This window comes from Excalfactoria chinensis, chromosome 1 (genome assembly GCF_039878825.1).
Source record: "Excalfactoria chinensis isolate bCotChi1 chromosome 1, bCotChi1.hap2, whole genome shotgun sequence".
Taxonomy (NCBI): domain Eukaryota; kingdom Metazoa; phylum Chordata; class Aves; order Galliformes; family Phasianidae; genus Excalfactoria; species Excalfactoria chinensis.
Window position 1 is genome coordinate 23,051,645 of NC_092825.1, and position 16,577 is coordinate 23,068,221.

The 16,577-nt window shown below is 39.6% G+C and overlaps 1 protein-coding gene across 2 annotated transcripts in view; it reads left to right on the forward strand.

Moving 5' to 3' along the window:
- The first annotated feature begins 717 nt into the window (after positions 1-717).
- The window catches only part of ASZ1 (ankyrin repeat, SAM and basic leucine zipper domain containing 1), a 35,433-nt gene continuing 19,573 nt past the window's right edge, over positions 718-16,577 (forward strand). Inside the window, exons 1-4 of one of the 2 annotated variants that reach the window (XM_072353665.1) lie at positions 718-1,080; positions 2,600-2,696; positions 7,249-7,371; positions 10,268-10,379. In XM_072353665.1, coding sequence (XP_072209766.1) covers positions 970-1,080; positions 2,600-2,696; positions 7,249-7,371; positions 10,268-10,379 — 443 coding nt within the window. In that variant the 5' untranslated portion in view covers positions 718-969. The remainder of the gene's footprint in view (positions 1,081-2,599; positions 2,697-7,248; positions 7,372-10,267; positions 10,380-16,577) is intronic. The other variant, XM_072353672.1, reaches the window with a different exon arrangement.

Below are 16,577 nucleotides of genomic sequence, written 5' to 3' on the forward strand. Positions count from 1 at the left end.
GTTCAAGAGGCATCTGGATGAGGAGCTACAAGATAGGGCTCAGTGGTCTGTTGTAGGTATGGTAATGGGAGGACGGTTGGACTAGATGATCTTGTAGGTCCTTTCCAACCTTGTGATTCTATGATTTACATTCCATGATTCTATGATTTTGAATATTTGGGACTTTTACAGTATTTTGCATGTTGTAAGAAAGTTCCAGCTAACACCCATTTTGGGGAAAGCTGCCTTACATAGTAAGGCACTTGCACAGTAAGGCAGTGCCTTGCACTGCACGTTATGAAAGACAAATGTAAGAAGGAAGAAGCGCTTTGCAGCCACCTGAGTCTAAGTGACATTTTGGTTAAACACGAGTTTCCCAAACCCAACTTTTCTGCTATCGTTGGCTCAAGGACCGCACTGCCCCGTGCAGAAGCTCATGCCTCATTGGCAGGCCTTGCCTTCTTCCTTTTGGTGGCAGAGCAAACTCACTTCAGATTCAGGCAAGGTCTGCACCAAGCTCAAAGCACTATTACTGATAAAATATAATATATGGCTTCTGGTCCGTTTTTGAAGCAGCTTGATGTTGCAGCCCACAGGCTGTGAAGTCTCCTGTTCTGGAGATACTCAGAACCTGCCCGTGCTCTCCTTCCTGTGCACTACTGCAGGAGACCGGCTTTTGAGGGGGGTTGGCCTCAACGATCCTCTCAGTGAGGTCCCTCCCACCCCCTACGCCTCTGCGATTCCCTCGAACCTTGTTACAGGCCACGCGTTACCACCTCCCTAAAAGCACAGGCCCGGCTGTGCGGTGCGGAGCACGCACGAAGGCGGCACAGCGCGGTTCCCAGGCGCAACCCCCACCCCCATCCCCGCAGCAGGCGCACGCGCCCACAGATAACAGCCCTCGGCCCGCGTCGCGCGGGAAGGCGGTGCCGCCACGTGACGCTTCGGCGCCTCCGTGACGTGAGTGAAGCTCGTGCCGGAGGCTTCGCCATGCGCGGCGCTGCGTGGGGCTCCCGGGTGACGGCGGGGGGTGACGAGGACTACGACAGCGACGACGAGGACTGCTGGGATATCGGCGCGGCGGCGTGCCGGGAGCCGCAGGTCGGGCGGAGCGCCTCGCCGGCTGCAGCTGAGGGGACGGGAGGGAGCGCGGGAGGCCTGGGCGAGGGCCGCAGTGGTTTGTGTCGGGGCGATGGTGGAATAGCCGTTCTACGGGGGTAAACGCGACGTGGCCTGGGAGGATTGTCTTCTTACATACAATAGCTTCTTCCTCCTGTTAGTAACAGGCCCCAGCCATGCTTTCAGCGTGAGAACAGAGTTCTGAGGGACTCAAGGTCTGGAAACTCAGCTTTAAGTCTCTGAGTGTGTTTCTTGCTAATATGGAGGCATGAAGGATTGTTGTAAAGGGAGGCCTGCGTGGCTTTTTCTCGCGGCTGGAGCTGGCTGTGTGCTGGAAGTGAGCAGTCCTTACAAAAGGCTGACCTCGGGTCTGTGGCCTTGATCTTATAGCAAGGTTCCTATCCGAAAATACGTGGGAGATGGAAGTTGTTGGCTAAGTGGGTCAGAAATAGGTCTGAATTATTTTATTGCCTGGTTCTTGTCATCAGCTTGATAGACGTTAATTACTTAGTTATCGCTAAATAGAAGTTATGGGAGAGGTAGATTACACTGTGCTGCGTAATTCTGAGTTGTCACAATACAACTTCAGTTATCTATGAAATATGTCTTCTGTTTGCAAAGAAACTACCGAGTTATCCTTAATTTATTGCTGTATTAATTGTGGAGACTCTGATGCTTGCAGCAATCTGCATCCACAGCTTTAATCTCGAAGAAGCAATGCGATATGCATGTGAAAGGGATGTGAATCAGCCTACAGTCTGATTCATAAACTGGACCTTTGGTCAAATCCTTTTTTAGACAAGTCATTTATGACACAGCAACACAAATTCCTCAGCCACCACAGCAGTGAGAAGGAGGTGGAACATTGAATCTGCTGCTGGAAAAGGAGCAGTGCTGGGTTAAGCCAGTGCATAACCATTGTGCTACACTGCCTCAAATTCTAAGTCTGACTGTAGAGGATTTGTTTTTTGTAATGCCACTCTTTGCAGCATGTGAAATGTGCAAAAACAAAAGCAAAGAAACATGTTGCAGTGTTGTTTTGGAGACTTTCAAGGTGAGGCTGGATAAGGCTCTGAGCAGCCTGATCTGGCTGTGGTGGCCCTGTTCATTGCAGGAGGGTTGGACTGGATGGCCTTCAGAGGTCCCTTCCAACTCTGAGGATCTATGATTCTATGAAAGGAGCCCTAATGAAGATGACATATTTTTAAGAAGAACCTAGCGTGCTGTAGGAGGATGCCACATGCATTGAGAAGGGATTTAGTTACGTTTTCAGAGAATGGAACCTTTCTGAAAAAAGATAATCCTAAAACTTTTTAAAGGCAGAGCAGGTCTACAGAAGCGGAAGGAGAGTCTTACTGTGCTTTTTTCCCTCTGCTTCTCAACCCCCACTCCTGTGCACTGCCTCACAGAAACCATTAGTGTTTTTACACTGAAATCAAGCTGTTCATTTTACCTTGAAACAGTTACCTTATTTTGACTGTATTTTTCTTTGTCTGTCTAGCAGCTGGATCAGGTGTCGCCAGCAGACAAGAAAGATGTGTTTCAGAAAGCTCTGACAAGTGGTGATGTGTCGCTTATTGAAGAACTCTTAAACACAGGTGATGACAGTCAAATAGGAATCTGAATATATTTAATTGAACTTGGAAAGAATTCTAAAGCTTTGAAGTTTATTGCTTCAAAGTAATATCTGGAATTAATGTAGAAATATATGGGCATTTTCAGTATAGATTGTGGACTAAAATAACTTTTTTCAGTGTCTCGGTGTGATATATTTTAGGAATTTCCTTCTCATTATTTATATTTATATATTTATATTTATTTATTTGACCATATTTATTTGGTCAATCAGGATTCCTGAAAACTTAAAAAGCTATGGTGCATGCACAATGAAATAAGGTGTTTCTTTGTTATCAAGCATACCTTTAGCTGAAAATACCCATCGCAAACACCAACATTGAGGTATTTTAAATTGATAGTGAGAATTCAGTGTCTGTTCTTACTTACTTTGAGTGTTGCAAAGGGAGATGTTAGAAGCTCAAAAATAATAATAATAAAACTGTGAATTCCATGCCTTTTTTTTACTCACAGTGTTGTTAATTTCTGGTGTGTGCCATGGCTAATACTGCTGCCTTGGCAACATTAGCTGGGCAGAGTTTTTGTGATTCCTGAGGGTCTGATAGCATTTGTGTGACATTTGTTTCTGAAAGGTTGTTTGTTTGAAAACTAAGACCTTTCTTTCTCTTTTCTGTTACTCGGTGTTTCCCTGTAGTGTTTCTGCTGTTTAATGTTAAGAGAATTGGATCACTAATTGAAGCATCCATGGCAATCAGAAGCTGTGTAGCTGAGTTGCCCTGCCTAGTGATAATTATCAGGAAGTTCTGCTTCAGCAAGCAAGCAGAATATAGTAGCCTAGAGTTTGTTCTCTTAGAAAATGTCTTATGCTTGGAAGAAGGTAGGTTGTTAGTTAGCACTGTTTATTTTCTGAGTTTTAAAGCAGTGATGTTACTTGCCCTTTTGGAAGACTGTTTCTATCACAGTTTGGAATAATTTTCATTTAGGTAAGTATTAAGTCAAAGCTCATAGTAATGAGTGAAATACACCTTCAGTCCTACACTGAAAAAAACTGTTCTTATGTAGATTGTTTAGTGGTACCTGTGCATTAGATTGAATAACTGTTTTGTTATATTTGGCCATTTTTAACTGCTTGTACTTCAGAGAAATAATAGTAGCTCAGATCAAACCTTTGTGTTGATGCCTGCCATGTAGTGAGCTGTCTGCTTGGAAGGTAATGATAGGAACAAGAGGTCAAGACAAAGATTCCTGTAGTCTGGTATCCTGTCCCTAAAACACACAAAGGAGCATTACAAGAAACTATGCATTTTCTATGATGATTAACAGTCATTTTGACACATCCAGTACAGTCTCTTCTGAGCTGTAGAATGTAATGCCTTTCTTACAGAGAGGTGTTTCTAAAGAAAGGTAATGTAGTCCCTTAGAGGATCGGTGCTTAGATGAAATCTTTGCCTCTAAAGTTGCCTTTAGTTTATGTTCAGTAAAGCTTGTAGGAGTCTTGTAACCCATGCTCTAACTCCAGGTTTGTGTTGGAAGGGGATTTCCTAGCAACAGTTATGGACGCTCTTTCAGGCAGAACAAGAACATGTTGTTTTTGGCCTTGCATAATGACAGCTTTAAGAATCAGTAGTGCTGAGGGAGTTTCATCGAGCTCCTTTAGGAGATGGACAAGTGCCACGTTTTCTCTTATAGGAGGGATAAAATGGTAACATACTGAGAACAGTTTTCTGAAGTGTATGTCATTAAAAACTAATGCAAACAAATAGAAGGTGCAAACATGACTCTGGCATTTTAGTCTGCTCTGGAAGTAAAATAGTTAATATTGTATAATCCATACATTTATTGTTTTGTGTTTTTTTTAATGGAACTGAAAGTTAGGAGGACCCTTTGACAGGTCAGACTGATCAAAGATGAAACTACAGTCACTCCTAATTTCTCAGTAGTCTTTTCCAGTCCTGTCTGCATGTGTCTTGGAGCTCATCTGTTCATATGGAAGGATGTTCAGACAATAATCAATAGTAAACTGTGTAGGGGGAGAAAAATGAACAGTTTTCCAGCCAGTTTGGGACTTGAATCCCAGGTCAGATGAGATCCATAGCTCTCCCAGCAGTGAGAGCCATCAGCAGCTTTGATTAACTCGCTAAGCTTTAAAGTACAGTGAAGCCTCCGTGCTAAGTGTTGACAGACTTAAAAGAAATGAGTATTTCTAATAGAGAGAAATTTTGTTGTGCCATTTGTTTTCAAAACGTTGTAAAATGGCTCAGGTTCTCCAAGATTAAAAGTTCAGAACCCCCTGCAGTGATCAGGGTTGGGCAGGTTTTATAATTTGTCCTTCAGATAAACTGAGGCCATTGGACTGGAGTGTCCATGTGTCAGTGGTATCATCAACTGGAGACAGCGTGGTTAGTGATGGCAACTGGAATGTGACTCTTAGGCTAGAGTAGCCCATGTATCCCTGCTGCTGTTAGTAGGAATGAGTGAGGATCTGAAAGAGCAGCAGGCCTGCAGCCATGGTTCATTGGACCCAGGTTTCTGGGTGCCAGCAGTTGTAGGTACTAGAGTGATGCCTTGGTACTGGTTGGATCTCTGGAAATGTGCTGCAGCAATCTTGCTGGCTTTTTTCACTTTCTTTTCTAGACTTCACTGTTGCCTTATAAGACTTCTTGAGAGCCCTTTTAAATATCACATGAACACTGCTCTCTTCCAGAGCAGTTCATGTAATGAGAGTCTAAGTAGTAACTATTGGGAGACATTTCTAGTTTGGTCAACAGCTGTAATGATGCATTCAGTGAGCAACATGAGTGTCTTGGTGCTGTTTCCATTGTCATTTCTTTCTTCCAATGAAGATACCTGTATGCACTATGACTTCCAGAGTGCATGGTGCTTCAAGACACTTACTGGAAGGACTGTAGGAGACCGTGCATGCTAAAAAAGTTGTACCATGGCTTTGGTGTCCAAATGCAAATAAGACCATTCCTAGACTTGGGAAAAGCATTGTGGCAAACACTGTCTGCTATACATGTAAAGAAAGCAATGAGGAAAACAGTATCTCAGATGTTTTAGCAAGTCCTATATGGCTGCCAAGTAGATGTTTTGTCACTGTTATTTAAATTCACATTAGAATAAAAAGCTCTAGATGGAAGTTGTAGTTGCTTGGATTACTTTTCCTCAAAAGAGGGAAAGTGGTTTCTTTCTGCTGAGAGTGCCAGCTTTCCAGTAGTCCCTTCCTACTCCTGATGCTGTTGGATGTCAAACTTTCTAAACTTTTAAAGTGATTTGTCTAAAAGGAAGTTCAGATATGACTTACAGGCTCTCCTTCTTGAACTTGGCTGTGGACAATGAAATGTTTTGTATACTGCACACAGACCATCATGCTGTGGCAGTAAAGGTTGTAGTTTGTATGTATGTATCTGGTGATAGGTTATGTGGCTAACAGGAGTAAGAATGGTTCAGTATCTGGCATTCATTGAATGTTTCCTCCTTACTGATTCCTTACACCACTCCTTATCTTGAACAGTTAAAAAATCAATCCCAGAGTAATGACTTTTTACTCCCTCAGCTTTAATGGCTTCAAGTTGCTTACAATGATCACATGTATGACAAACTACCAAGGCATGGAAACTGAATACCCATCCTTCATGAAGGAATACACATGTAGCTCAACAACCAGAAATTTTTTAGGATGGGACTTTTTTGCCCCACAACTGTGTACTGTAAAAAAAAGGTATTTCTAATTGTTCATAATCGTGTTTGTCTAACGTAGAATCAGCAGATAGAAACTAAGTGCTTCAGAGGAAATAATACTTGAGGAATTATTGAAGGAGTGATTCATCTTACAGTGGAAAAAATCCACAGAGGTTTTTATTTGCAAGTTGTTAGATAAGTTGCTGGGTCTGGCACTTAGTTTTTGGTGAATTTGGGAGGGCACTCTGTCAGGCTTAGTTTTACCCACGGGGGAGTTCTGGCCGTTATACAGATTAACAGACAGAACTTGTGATTTTGACTGAATCTTGCATTATCCTCTGCTTCCTTCTCTTAAGCTCATATTTTGTTAGTGCGGAATGCAAAACTGGTATTTACTGCTTAGCTTCATTGGATAGCAGAGAGTAAGTAAAAGGAGCTATGAAGTAGGAAAACCTGAGTCAGTATGGTCCTAATGGTGTGACAAGCAAGTTGGTTCTACCATGGCTTGGTAAGAATGAAAATATGGGGGGGAAAGGGTTGATTCAGGTGAAGCTGTAGTACCTAAAGTGGGGAAAAGAGCAAACTGTATACTAATCTGAAATTGTTTTTGCAGCTATATTTATCATTTACATGTTTGTTTGTTCAGTGTAGCTTTCCTATTGCGCTTAACTGCATGCATTGAGAGGTAGGCTTCCTTGTTCTAAAAGTTGTTTTTTGATATTCCAGATAAAGTTGTACATATAAAATGAAAATATACCGAGCAAGTCCTGTTACTGGGTCTGTGTGCACAAGGAGTGTAACCTTTGTGACAACACGTATTTGAATGAGAGAGAATTACAAAATGCATCTTTGTTTTGGTGTAGTTTTAAAATGTTAGTATCTTAATTTTGACAGGTATAAACATAGAAGATAGCATTCGGTTTGGGTGGACTCCCCTGATGCATGCTGCCAGTGTGGCTGATTATGCAGTAGTACGTCTTCTTCTGGACAGAGGCGCTAATGCAAGTTTTGAAATAGGTAAGATGTAAATGAAACATAACGTCCAGTACCTCTCAGTAACAGACACTGTCTTACCCTTATTCTTTTTGTGTATACATAGGAAAAGAAATTCAATTTTGCAGTCAAGATTTCCTAATTTTGAACTAAAAGTAATAGTTTTAAATTAAAAAATGTGTTGTTGGATCTTATCTGGTATCAGTTAATGGAGCATTTTTGTTCCCTCTTTCTCTGTCTCCCTTCTACCTCCCAGTCCCCAAGTGCTTTAAAAACGGAGCTTGGAAATACTTGTTCAGGAATTCTCCCATGAAGTTTTACAGTTAAAATGTCCTTTGTTTGATCCTGTTTTATAGTGTGTACCTGTAAAAAGAGCTACAATCCCAAATTTTGATTGGTACCCAGTGCTTTTAAATACATCGTGATGACGTTATCTCATCCCTTCTAAACCCAACAGAAGTACTCTTTTTACTCAAAGATACAATGATTCTTCTGTTCAGCTTTCCATCTGGGTATGTGCTATGGAGTCATCTTCAGGGCCACATGTGCTTTTCTTCTCACTTCAGTTGTACCAGTTTATTGCTCTCCAGCCAGTCAACGTTAGCCTTCTAAACATACCAGGTGACTTGTCCATATGATTGCACTGTGCTTAGGAGCTGATTTGTGTATGAACTCAGATTGCTTGCACACAAAGCAGTTGTGCTTCTAAATGTCCTCGTAGCCAACAGTAGAGGACTTCCATGTGGCTGCCTACAACTCATACCTGTTCAGTGTTTATGGCTGTAGAAAGCTAAACATTGGGCAGAAACTGCTATGGGCAGTGGTTTCGGCCAACCAGTTAGCCAACATATGTGGCATTTTTTCAGTGTGTGACCAGCTGCATCTGCCCTAAGTGGCACCTTGCTGGAATCAGGTTTCTTAACTGGATTCCCAGCTAGTCTGTGTGGGGCAACAGTAACTAGAGCATATGTGCAATGCTGTCCAGCCAGAAGCAGTCTTGCCAGTCATTGATTCATATCAGGCCAGATGTGTTTTATAAAGCTTTACCATCCTGATGTGGTACAAATTGTCATCAGTTCTGGTTGTTCTGTATCAGCAGTGATTCTATACTAACAGCCCTATAACTTTGTAATCTTAGTAGTAGCTATACAGTTAATTAACTCTTGCCACATTACAGTTATTCTTTGTAAGTTGGTAGTAGAATGAATTGGTAGTCATGAAGAACAAGGAACTGGATGTAATATTCACTATGTGGTGAGATCAGAATGTAGTGTCTTTGAGGTGTAAATTCACTGTGTCTTTTCAGCTAATCACACAGATGGATATTTTTGCAGTCTCTTCCCAATTTTTCTGCACAAAAGAGAAACCTGTGTGTTGTAGAGTGTTTCTTCTTTTCTTGCTCATTCCTGAGCTATAGTTAGGCTCTCAGGAATCAAGTTCCCTCTCCTTCTTGCTGGCTGAACTACTGAATACAAATACAACTATAGTTTCTTCTTACATATAATTCCCAGATTAATCATGTTTGTTGCTGTCTTTTGCTCAAAGTCCTGCCAGTTTCAGTTCATGTTATTATTGACAAAGGGTTAAACATTTTGACCAAGAATCTGTCAGTGTATCATATAATTTACTGAAATGTTAATTACTTGTTCAGGAGTTTGACTCCATGAATCTTGATGTTTATTTTTTTTGTGTGTTGAAGTTTTTGTTTATATGTGGTACGACTGCTGCATGACATAGTTGAAAGTTACAAGGTGGTGTATAAAAACTCAGGTGAATTTGAACACGTGGTCTTAGGTTGGAGGAGTGGGGGGCAAGAAACAGTGAGATGTAGAGCAGATCGGGGTGAGGTGCATAAGCAACTTCTCAAATAAAATCTGATTTCATCTTAGGATTTTTCAGGAAAGAGAAAATAGGTTGGAATGCTTCACGGTCTGATCAGAACTATGTACAGTTCACATTATACTGGTTAAATTGTTAAAGGCATGCTTGAACTTGTATGCAGGTTTGTGCAGTAAGCAAAATGAGCAGTTGTTCAAACAACGGTCTCCTAACTGATTCTAGGGCCAAAGAGCTCACTAAGGTCCTTGAGGTACAGCACTTACTGCATGTCTGCAGGAAGACCATTGGAAAGATGATCTCTGTCCTCTGGACAAACGGCAGTTCTCATTCATGAGCAGAGTGACCCTGTGGCACCCTATTGGCTTGAGAGCTGTATTAAATACACTGTTCCCTCCTGTTCAGTCTCATGCACTATATAGATCTGAATTTAAAGAACATTGAAGGAAACACTTGTCCTTTTGTTATCTTCCTCCTGCCACTTCTGCTTAATGGTAGTCTAAGTTGTTAAACTGATTTCCTTAAGTCATTTAATAAAGCCCTTATTCCTTCAAATGCCCTTTTTATGGGCTTCTGTTCTCCCTAAAATTTACGTTGCTATATGTGAAAAATATTCTGTGCTTTTTAAAAAATTAATTAATTATTTTTAAAAAAAAATTAACTTCCTGTAAGTTGTTTCTTCTTGTGACTGTATTTTGGGAAGAGGTGGGGACAAATAGGGAATAGTTAAGCTACCGGTGTAGGCCAAGATTGGAGAAACAGGAACCTGAAGTTAATCTCCTGCAGGCTTTTTTAAGGGGTAGCTAAGCAGCATCCTCACCGTCAGTAGGGATGGAAGCTCTGCTTCATTCATTCACTCTTGTCTTTCTGAGTATCTTCTCTTTCTGGATGCCATTATCTAACATGATAATTCTAGTGACGTTTGCTGGGAGAAAAACAAGTTTCTTATCTTTTTCTAAATATCTTTGTTTATCAGAACCTGATTAACAGCTCTACCAAATGTTAAGGCTTTTAAAGGAACTTTTGGATTTGTATGCTATTTAAATTTATGTACGTCATTTACTAACTGTAAGTTTCAAAACAGATAAGTACACGGTGCTGATGGCAGCATGTGCTGCTCATGCTTCAGAGAAAAAGATCTTGAAGACGGTAGAACTGCTTCTGTCAAGGAATGTCGACCCTAACCTTACTTGCAGGTACAAAAAAACCTCTGTGAATATAGTGTAAAATCTAATGTTATTGTAAAGAGATTTTTAGACATACTTGTTATGACTTAACCTTAAGTCTACTTCATTAACTTTGTATTACCTTCTGCTGCATGTGTACAGGAAGATAACAGTGCAGGTGTTTTTTCTCCTAGTACAGTAGTTTATCAGAGTAAGTATGTGTGTGATCAATTATATTGAACTTAATTTGTTGTTGGTTTTTTGTTTGTTTGTTTGTTTGTTTTCTTCCTTAAGATAATAACTAACCATAATCTTTTGTTTGACCACAGTGTAATTACAAGAAATGTCCTCTGCCCTTCCCGGGTCATATTTCTTATCCTGTATAAAGATGTGTGTTAAATCAGTTACTTTCTTTTTAATTTCATGCCCTGATTTTGATATTTTTGTGAATGTCTGGCATTATTCCTTACATGAACAAGATTTCTATGGCAAAAGTAAAAATCTTAGTAAATAGAATGCATGTATTTCAGTGCAGGCATGCTTCATTTTTTAAAATGACGGCTTGTTTCTTGAATTACCATGTCATGTCTGAGCAGTCTGAAGCAATACATTGGGAGTTGCCTGTAGTTGTGTAATCTGATGCCGTGTTATGTTTTACATCATAAAGAGATCATGGGCTGACTCTGATAAACTCTCATCCCTCTGCTGTTAGAAAGTTTCTGTTTGGGGGGCATTGTAAGTGCTTGTTTTTCAATGAACTGAAATTCACTTTTTATACCGTGGCTCTTTCACCTCTACCCACAGTACTTAAGGTATGTGGACTGTGCAGCAGTATAAAAAGAAGAGCACTGGAGGTCTTAGTGGAACTCATTTACTGTGTTGGGCCCCAAACCTCACCATAATCATAGTATTTATACAAAGGGAATAAAAAAAAACTTGTTGTGCTGAAGTGTCAGTGATGTATAGTAACAAAATAAATGTAGGCTAAGAATTCTTTATGAAAGAACTGAAAGTTACAAACTCTGAAATAACTGTGTCTAGATGCTCTCAGCTAGCTGTATGTCAGTATAAATGCCCTGCTTGAAAGAATTGGAAGTCTTTGCACTGCAAAACTTGACCCTGGGTGTTTGAAAACATAAGCCAGAGTGTAAAGCTGGAAGTTTATACTTAAAAAGGCCTTCAGCTAAACTTTGAGGAAAAAAGATTGGCTTCTGACACAAGAGATGGGAATTTTAAGGGCAAGATTTGATTTATAAACTGAATGTGTTATGCATACTTGGTCTTATTTATTTATTATCTCTCATTGTTCTCTGAGACCTTGTACTAACATGAGTTATAGTTGCACATACCAGATACTGTGTCCAGTTGTGGTATTTATTGCATTTGCAGTGGTAGTCTATCTCAAATGAAAAGATAAATGGCAATCCAAGGCATAGCATTTGAATCGAACAAAAGTGGAAGTTAAATGACAAGGTCTGGGTTTTTCAAAAATCTTCAGGCTGCCTTTTTCCTCTTTCTAATATTTGACCTCTATGTATATTACACCATTGTTAAAACTGCTTGGACAACTGCTGCTGCTCTGTGTGGGCTTCTTTCAATGTATAATGAAAGGATGGGGTGAAACCTACCAGATTTGGTTCTCTGAAGATCAGGAGGCAAAACAGATCATTTTATATTGAGTCCCACTTCACCTATTCCATTAGAAAAAGCAAAACGTTCCCTAAAAAGGAACACTTCCAAAGTGTCCATGAGTTGAGATTATTGTGGGAATCCTCTCTGTGTCATCAGTTTACCACAGTAACTAAACAACATGAACTTTAGTTCTTGTTTTGATCTTTAAAAACCAGTGTGATTTTAGAAATCTTCTCTTAAATCCACCTGCAAGTGAAATGTGTGTGAAGACACAGCTGACCTTAACTTTACTGGAAGATAGAGTTTAGTATACTTTTTCCTTCCCTGTTCCTTTCTCTGTTGATCTGTGAGTAGGGCTGCTATGGGAAGCCTTTTGGTTTCACATCATCTGAAGTTGATAAATGGAAACTTACAGGGTTGTATTGTGGGTTTTTTGTGTTGTTTCTTTTTTTGGTCTAATTCATGAAGTGTGTGGGGGTGGGGGAGGTGGGTAGTGAAAAATAAACTGATATTTGAAATGTCATCTAAGAATGAATATGGGTGTAGGAGTCTGTAGGTGGATGGTTTATTTGCAATAGAGTATTGAGGAGAATGAATTGAGTAGAGTAACTTAAATTTGCTGAATCAAAAATGAGGAATAAGGATGTTTTGTAGAGAAGGTAATGTAGAAAAGTTTAAGTGCAAACTGATGAATTTTGCTAGACAAGAAGCAAGGTAATGGGTAGGTGAGATGGGAAGGTATTTTAAGACCTGCTCTGTGTGGTCTTTGTGGAGTTACTGTGTTCAGTGCTTCACTTAAATGAATGCTAGCTTGAAAAAATTGTTCTGCTCATCTTGTGAAATGTACCTCCCTCGTAATTCAGAATGTAAATTATGTACTTCAGCTTTTTGTAAATCCTGGAAATATTTAAGCAGACTTTTGTTATTTATTTGGTTTTGTTTGCTTGTTTTTTAGAGTTCCTTTAACCTGCTGTGCTTTCTTAAAGGGACACTGATTTTATTAATATTAATCTGACCCTCTTTTAGACAGAAAGAAAATGTGTGATGAACTGACAACTAAACTAACAGAACTGCTGCTGAGGTTGTATTTCATAGGTTGTTTTGTAATGGCATCTTACTAGTCCTTATTTATGTGAAGTGCAGTAAAAGAAGCTTAATGGCTTTACAGTTAAGAAGAATATGGGGTGCGTGTGTCTGGTCAGTGACTAAGACTGTTCTTACTATTTCAGGGTGGCAGGGAGAAGTGGAAAAAAGTATGATTATTCCAAAACTAAACTTCTCTTCTAGATTGAGACTGAAGCATACTGTAATGTACAGGAGTGAATAAGCATTAAAATATAATATGTTAAAGTCTGTTGTTAAGTTACCTACATATATTCACTTCTGCTTACACTGAGGAGTTTTGAAGATTATCAAAAAACAGAATGGAAGTTTTACAATGGAAGGTTTTGTCTGCTTTACTCTCTTGGCAAGATGGTAGTGAATGTGTTTAATTTTTGTCTCGGTACTGCTGAGTTCGCAAGGTGGTTCTCCAGGTTGCACAGTCAGAATAAAGCAATCGTGTAATGCCTCAATTTTAGCAAGATATTAATTGCTACTTATAAGGTAGAAAGTCTATACTGCCACATAATAGTTTCAAAGACCTTGAAGTTATCATGGTGTGATAATTAACTACACCAAATGACTAATAGTACATTTTAGTAAAGGAAAATAGCTCAGGAAAAAAATTAATGCATTAAGGTGTGTTTTATGGCCAGGGGCAAGAAAATCAAGGCATTTAATACCAATTGGGTAAATATCTTTGATCTACTATGAAGAGAAAATTACCTTGTGATATCAGATGATGTTATACCTCATTACTTTGAAAGTCTTATTCTAGCAACATAAACTCAGGAAGGTGTTGTATGTTGGTCAAATATCAGTACAGAGGAATGAAATATATTAAAAACAAAATTCAAAATACTGAATTACATTTAGCAGAGGACTTTGTTCATATGGGCTGTTTCCATTGTTGCAGCTGGTGAGAGAGCCTACCAGGGAGATTCATCATCAGACCTGCTGTTCACAGAGAAGGACTGGTGGGAGGTGTGGAGACTGGGAGCTGTCCTGAGTGACCACAAAATGTTAAGAGTTCTCTATTCTTGGTGAAGTCATGAGGGGGGTCAGCAAAAATGCTACCTTGGACTTCCAGAGGGCAGATTTTGAAGTGGCCATGACACTGGAAAGGAGGGTCCCTTGGAAGTCAGTCCTGAAGAGTAAGAGAGTCTAGGAAGGCTCTTCAAGAAGTTCTTAGAGGCACAGGAGCAGGCTGTCTCTCTGTGCTGTGAGATGAGCTGGTGAGAAAGGTGATCAGAGTGGATGAACAGGAAACTTTCTGTGATGTAACCACAGTTATAACCACTGCACGTTGTACTCCAGAGAAAAGACTGTTGTGTAGCTTTTGGAGTTCTGCTCAGTAGTTTTTCTTTAAAAAAGCAGAAGATAATTGTGAGGTGGTAATAGTGTGCAAGTTTCTTAAAAATAACATTGAAAGCAGAAAGAAACCTCAGGATATCTCTACTCCAACTACTTCCCTAAACATGCATCAGCTTAAATGTCAGACTACCATTTGGTCTGTAAGACTGCCAAAGAAAGAGACTGTTCCACCTTCCTTTTATTCAGTCAGAATTTCTACTGTTGAAGTGCTCAGACAGGCTAAAATGATTTAGTTACAGACTAATGCAGATCTCTTCTTCATTTCATTACTAGGTTCATTTCTCTTGCTGTCTGTGTCTCTTGAGACGACATTTACCTTATATTTTGCTTATTTCTGAATAATATACTTTTCTTTCCCCCCCCATTACAAGGCTCCTTCACATTTGTATTGTAGAATTATAGAATTGTTTGGTTGGAAGGCACCTGTGAAGTCTGATTCTGCCATGGACAGGGACATCTCCCACTAGACCAGGTTGCTCAGAGTCCCATCTAACCTGGCCTTAAACACTTTTCTCAAATGGGGAATTTACAGCTTCTGTGGTCATCTAGTCCCATTGCCTCACAACCCTCAGAATAAAGAATATCTTCCATAGGTCTAATCTAAATTTTTAAACTTATTTTAGAGCTGTTAACCCTTATCACTATGCTCTGTGGAAAAAAAAGTTTGTTTCTAGCTTTCTTCTAGGCCTCTTCCTTTCAGCACCACCAACTGTACTATACAACTGGGTGTTGTCTGTAAACTTGCTGAATGCACTCGATTTCATTGTCTGTGTCATTTACAGAGATGTTAAATGGTGCTGGTACCAATATTGACCCCTGAGGAATGTCACTTATCACTGTTCTCCACCTGGTCGTGGAGCTGTTGACCAGAACTCTGAGTTTCACATCCATCCAATTCCTTGTCCACCAAGCAGTCTGTCTGTCAGATCTATTCTTTCTCTAGTTTAGGCAACTTAAGAGCCTAGAGAATTTAAACGACTGGAACAGATTGCCACATTCCTGGAAGCATTCAGAACAGCTTGACGTAGTGGATGACAGCCATGCCCACAGTAGGGGGATTGCAAGTGGTTGATGTTTAAGGTCCTTTCCAACTCACGTAATGCTGTGTTGTACGTGGGACATTGTCAAATTGTTCGCATTTTTGTGTAAGTCTGAAATTTTTTGCAGTGGACTTTTAACTACACTTTTATCGTACCAAGTGTTAACCTGACAGATAATAACAGGTTTAGCGAGTGAGAAATAATGAACAAGGATGAGCAAAGCCGTGGTTGTAGTAGTCTGAAAGGAAGCAGAAAGGCAGCAATCCAAGAAACCTACTTGGTATGCATATGTATTTCGGGGTCCCTCTAGTGGTCGGCACTGAAATTACTGGTAAGAAACTTTCAGAATGTTTCTTATCGTGAATTGCTTTGTTGTAAAGCAAAATATATAAATATAATTGCTTTTACATCAGATTTAAAATTAAAATTGCTTTTACATCAGATTTTTGCTATACATGTATATTGCAAAATATATATATCAGATATAGCTGATATATATATCAGCTATAAATTAAAAATACATAACACTTTTTTAGGAAAAAGAAAAACGTGGCATTTTAAGATAGGGTACATTTTTAGTTGAGCATATTATTAAAATATTTTGTCTAGTAACTGTTTACTTCATTGCACCCAGAAACGTAACAGCTTTCTCCTACAGTACCACATAGTTGCCAATTTTTCAGTCTTACTGCACCAAAGAATCAGGCTACTCAAAAGGTATTTTCTAAACAGAATCTTTCAAGCAATATGTATATAAGTATTTATATATTTCTGAAAAGCATCAGATTGGTTCACTATAGCTTCATCTTCCAAGCATCTAAGAGGAAGCGTACTAGACTGTTGTCATCACAGTATGGGGATGTGAACAGAAAATAAATAGAATGATGGGAAAGGTGGTGTCTGTAAGTATTGCTTCAGCAATAACAGTAATAGTTTTGCATACATAAAAGAGCAAATGTCAACATACCTGCGGGAACAGAAAATGAGAGAAAGGTCAAGGACATAAGTATTTTGATGTGCATTTACTTTTAGTATGTGTAAACATTTTAGTATGGCATTTCTATGTAATTTCTCGATGACT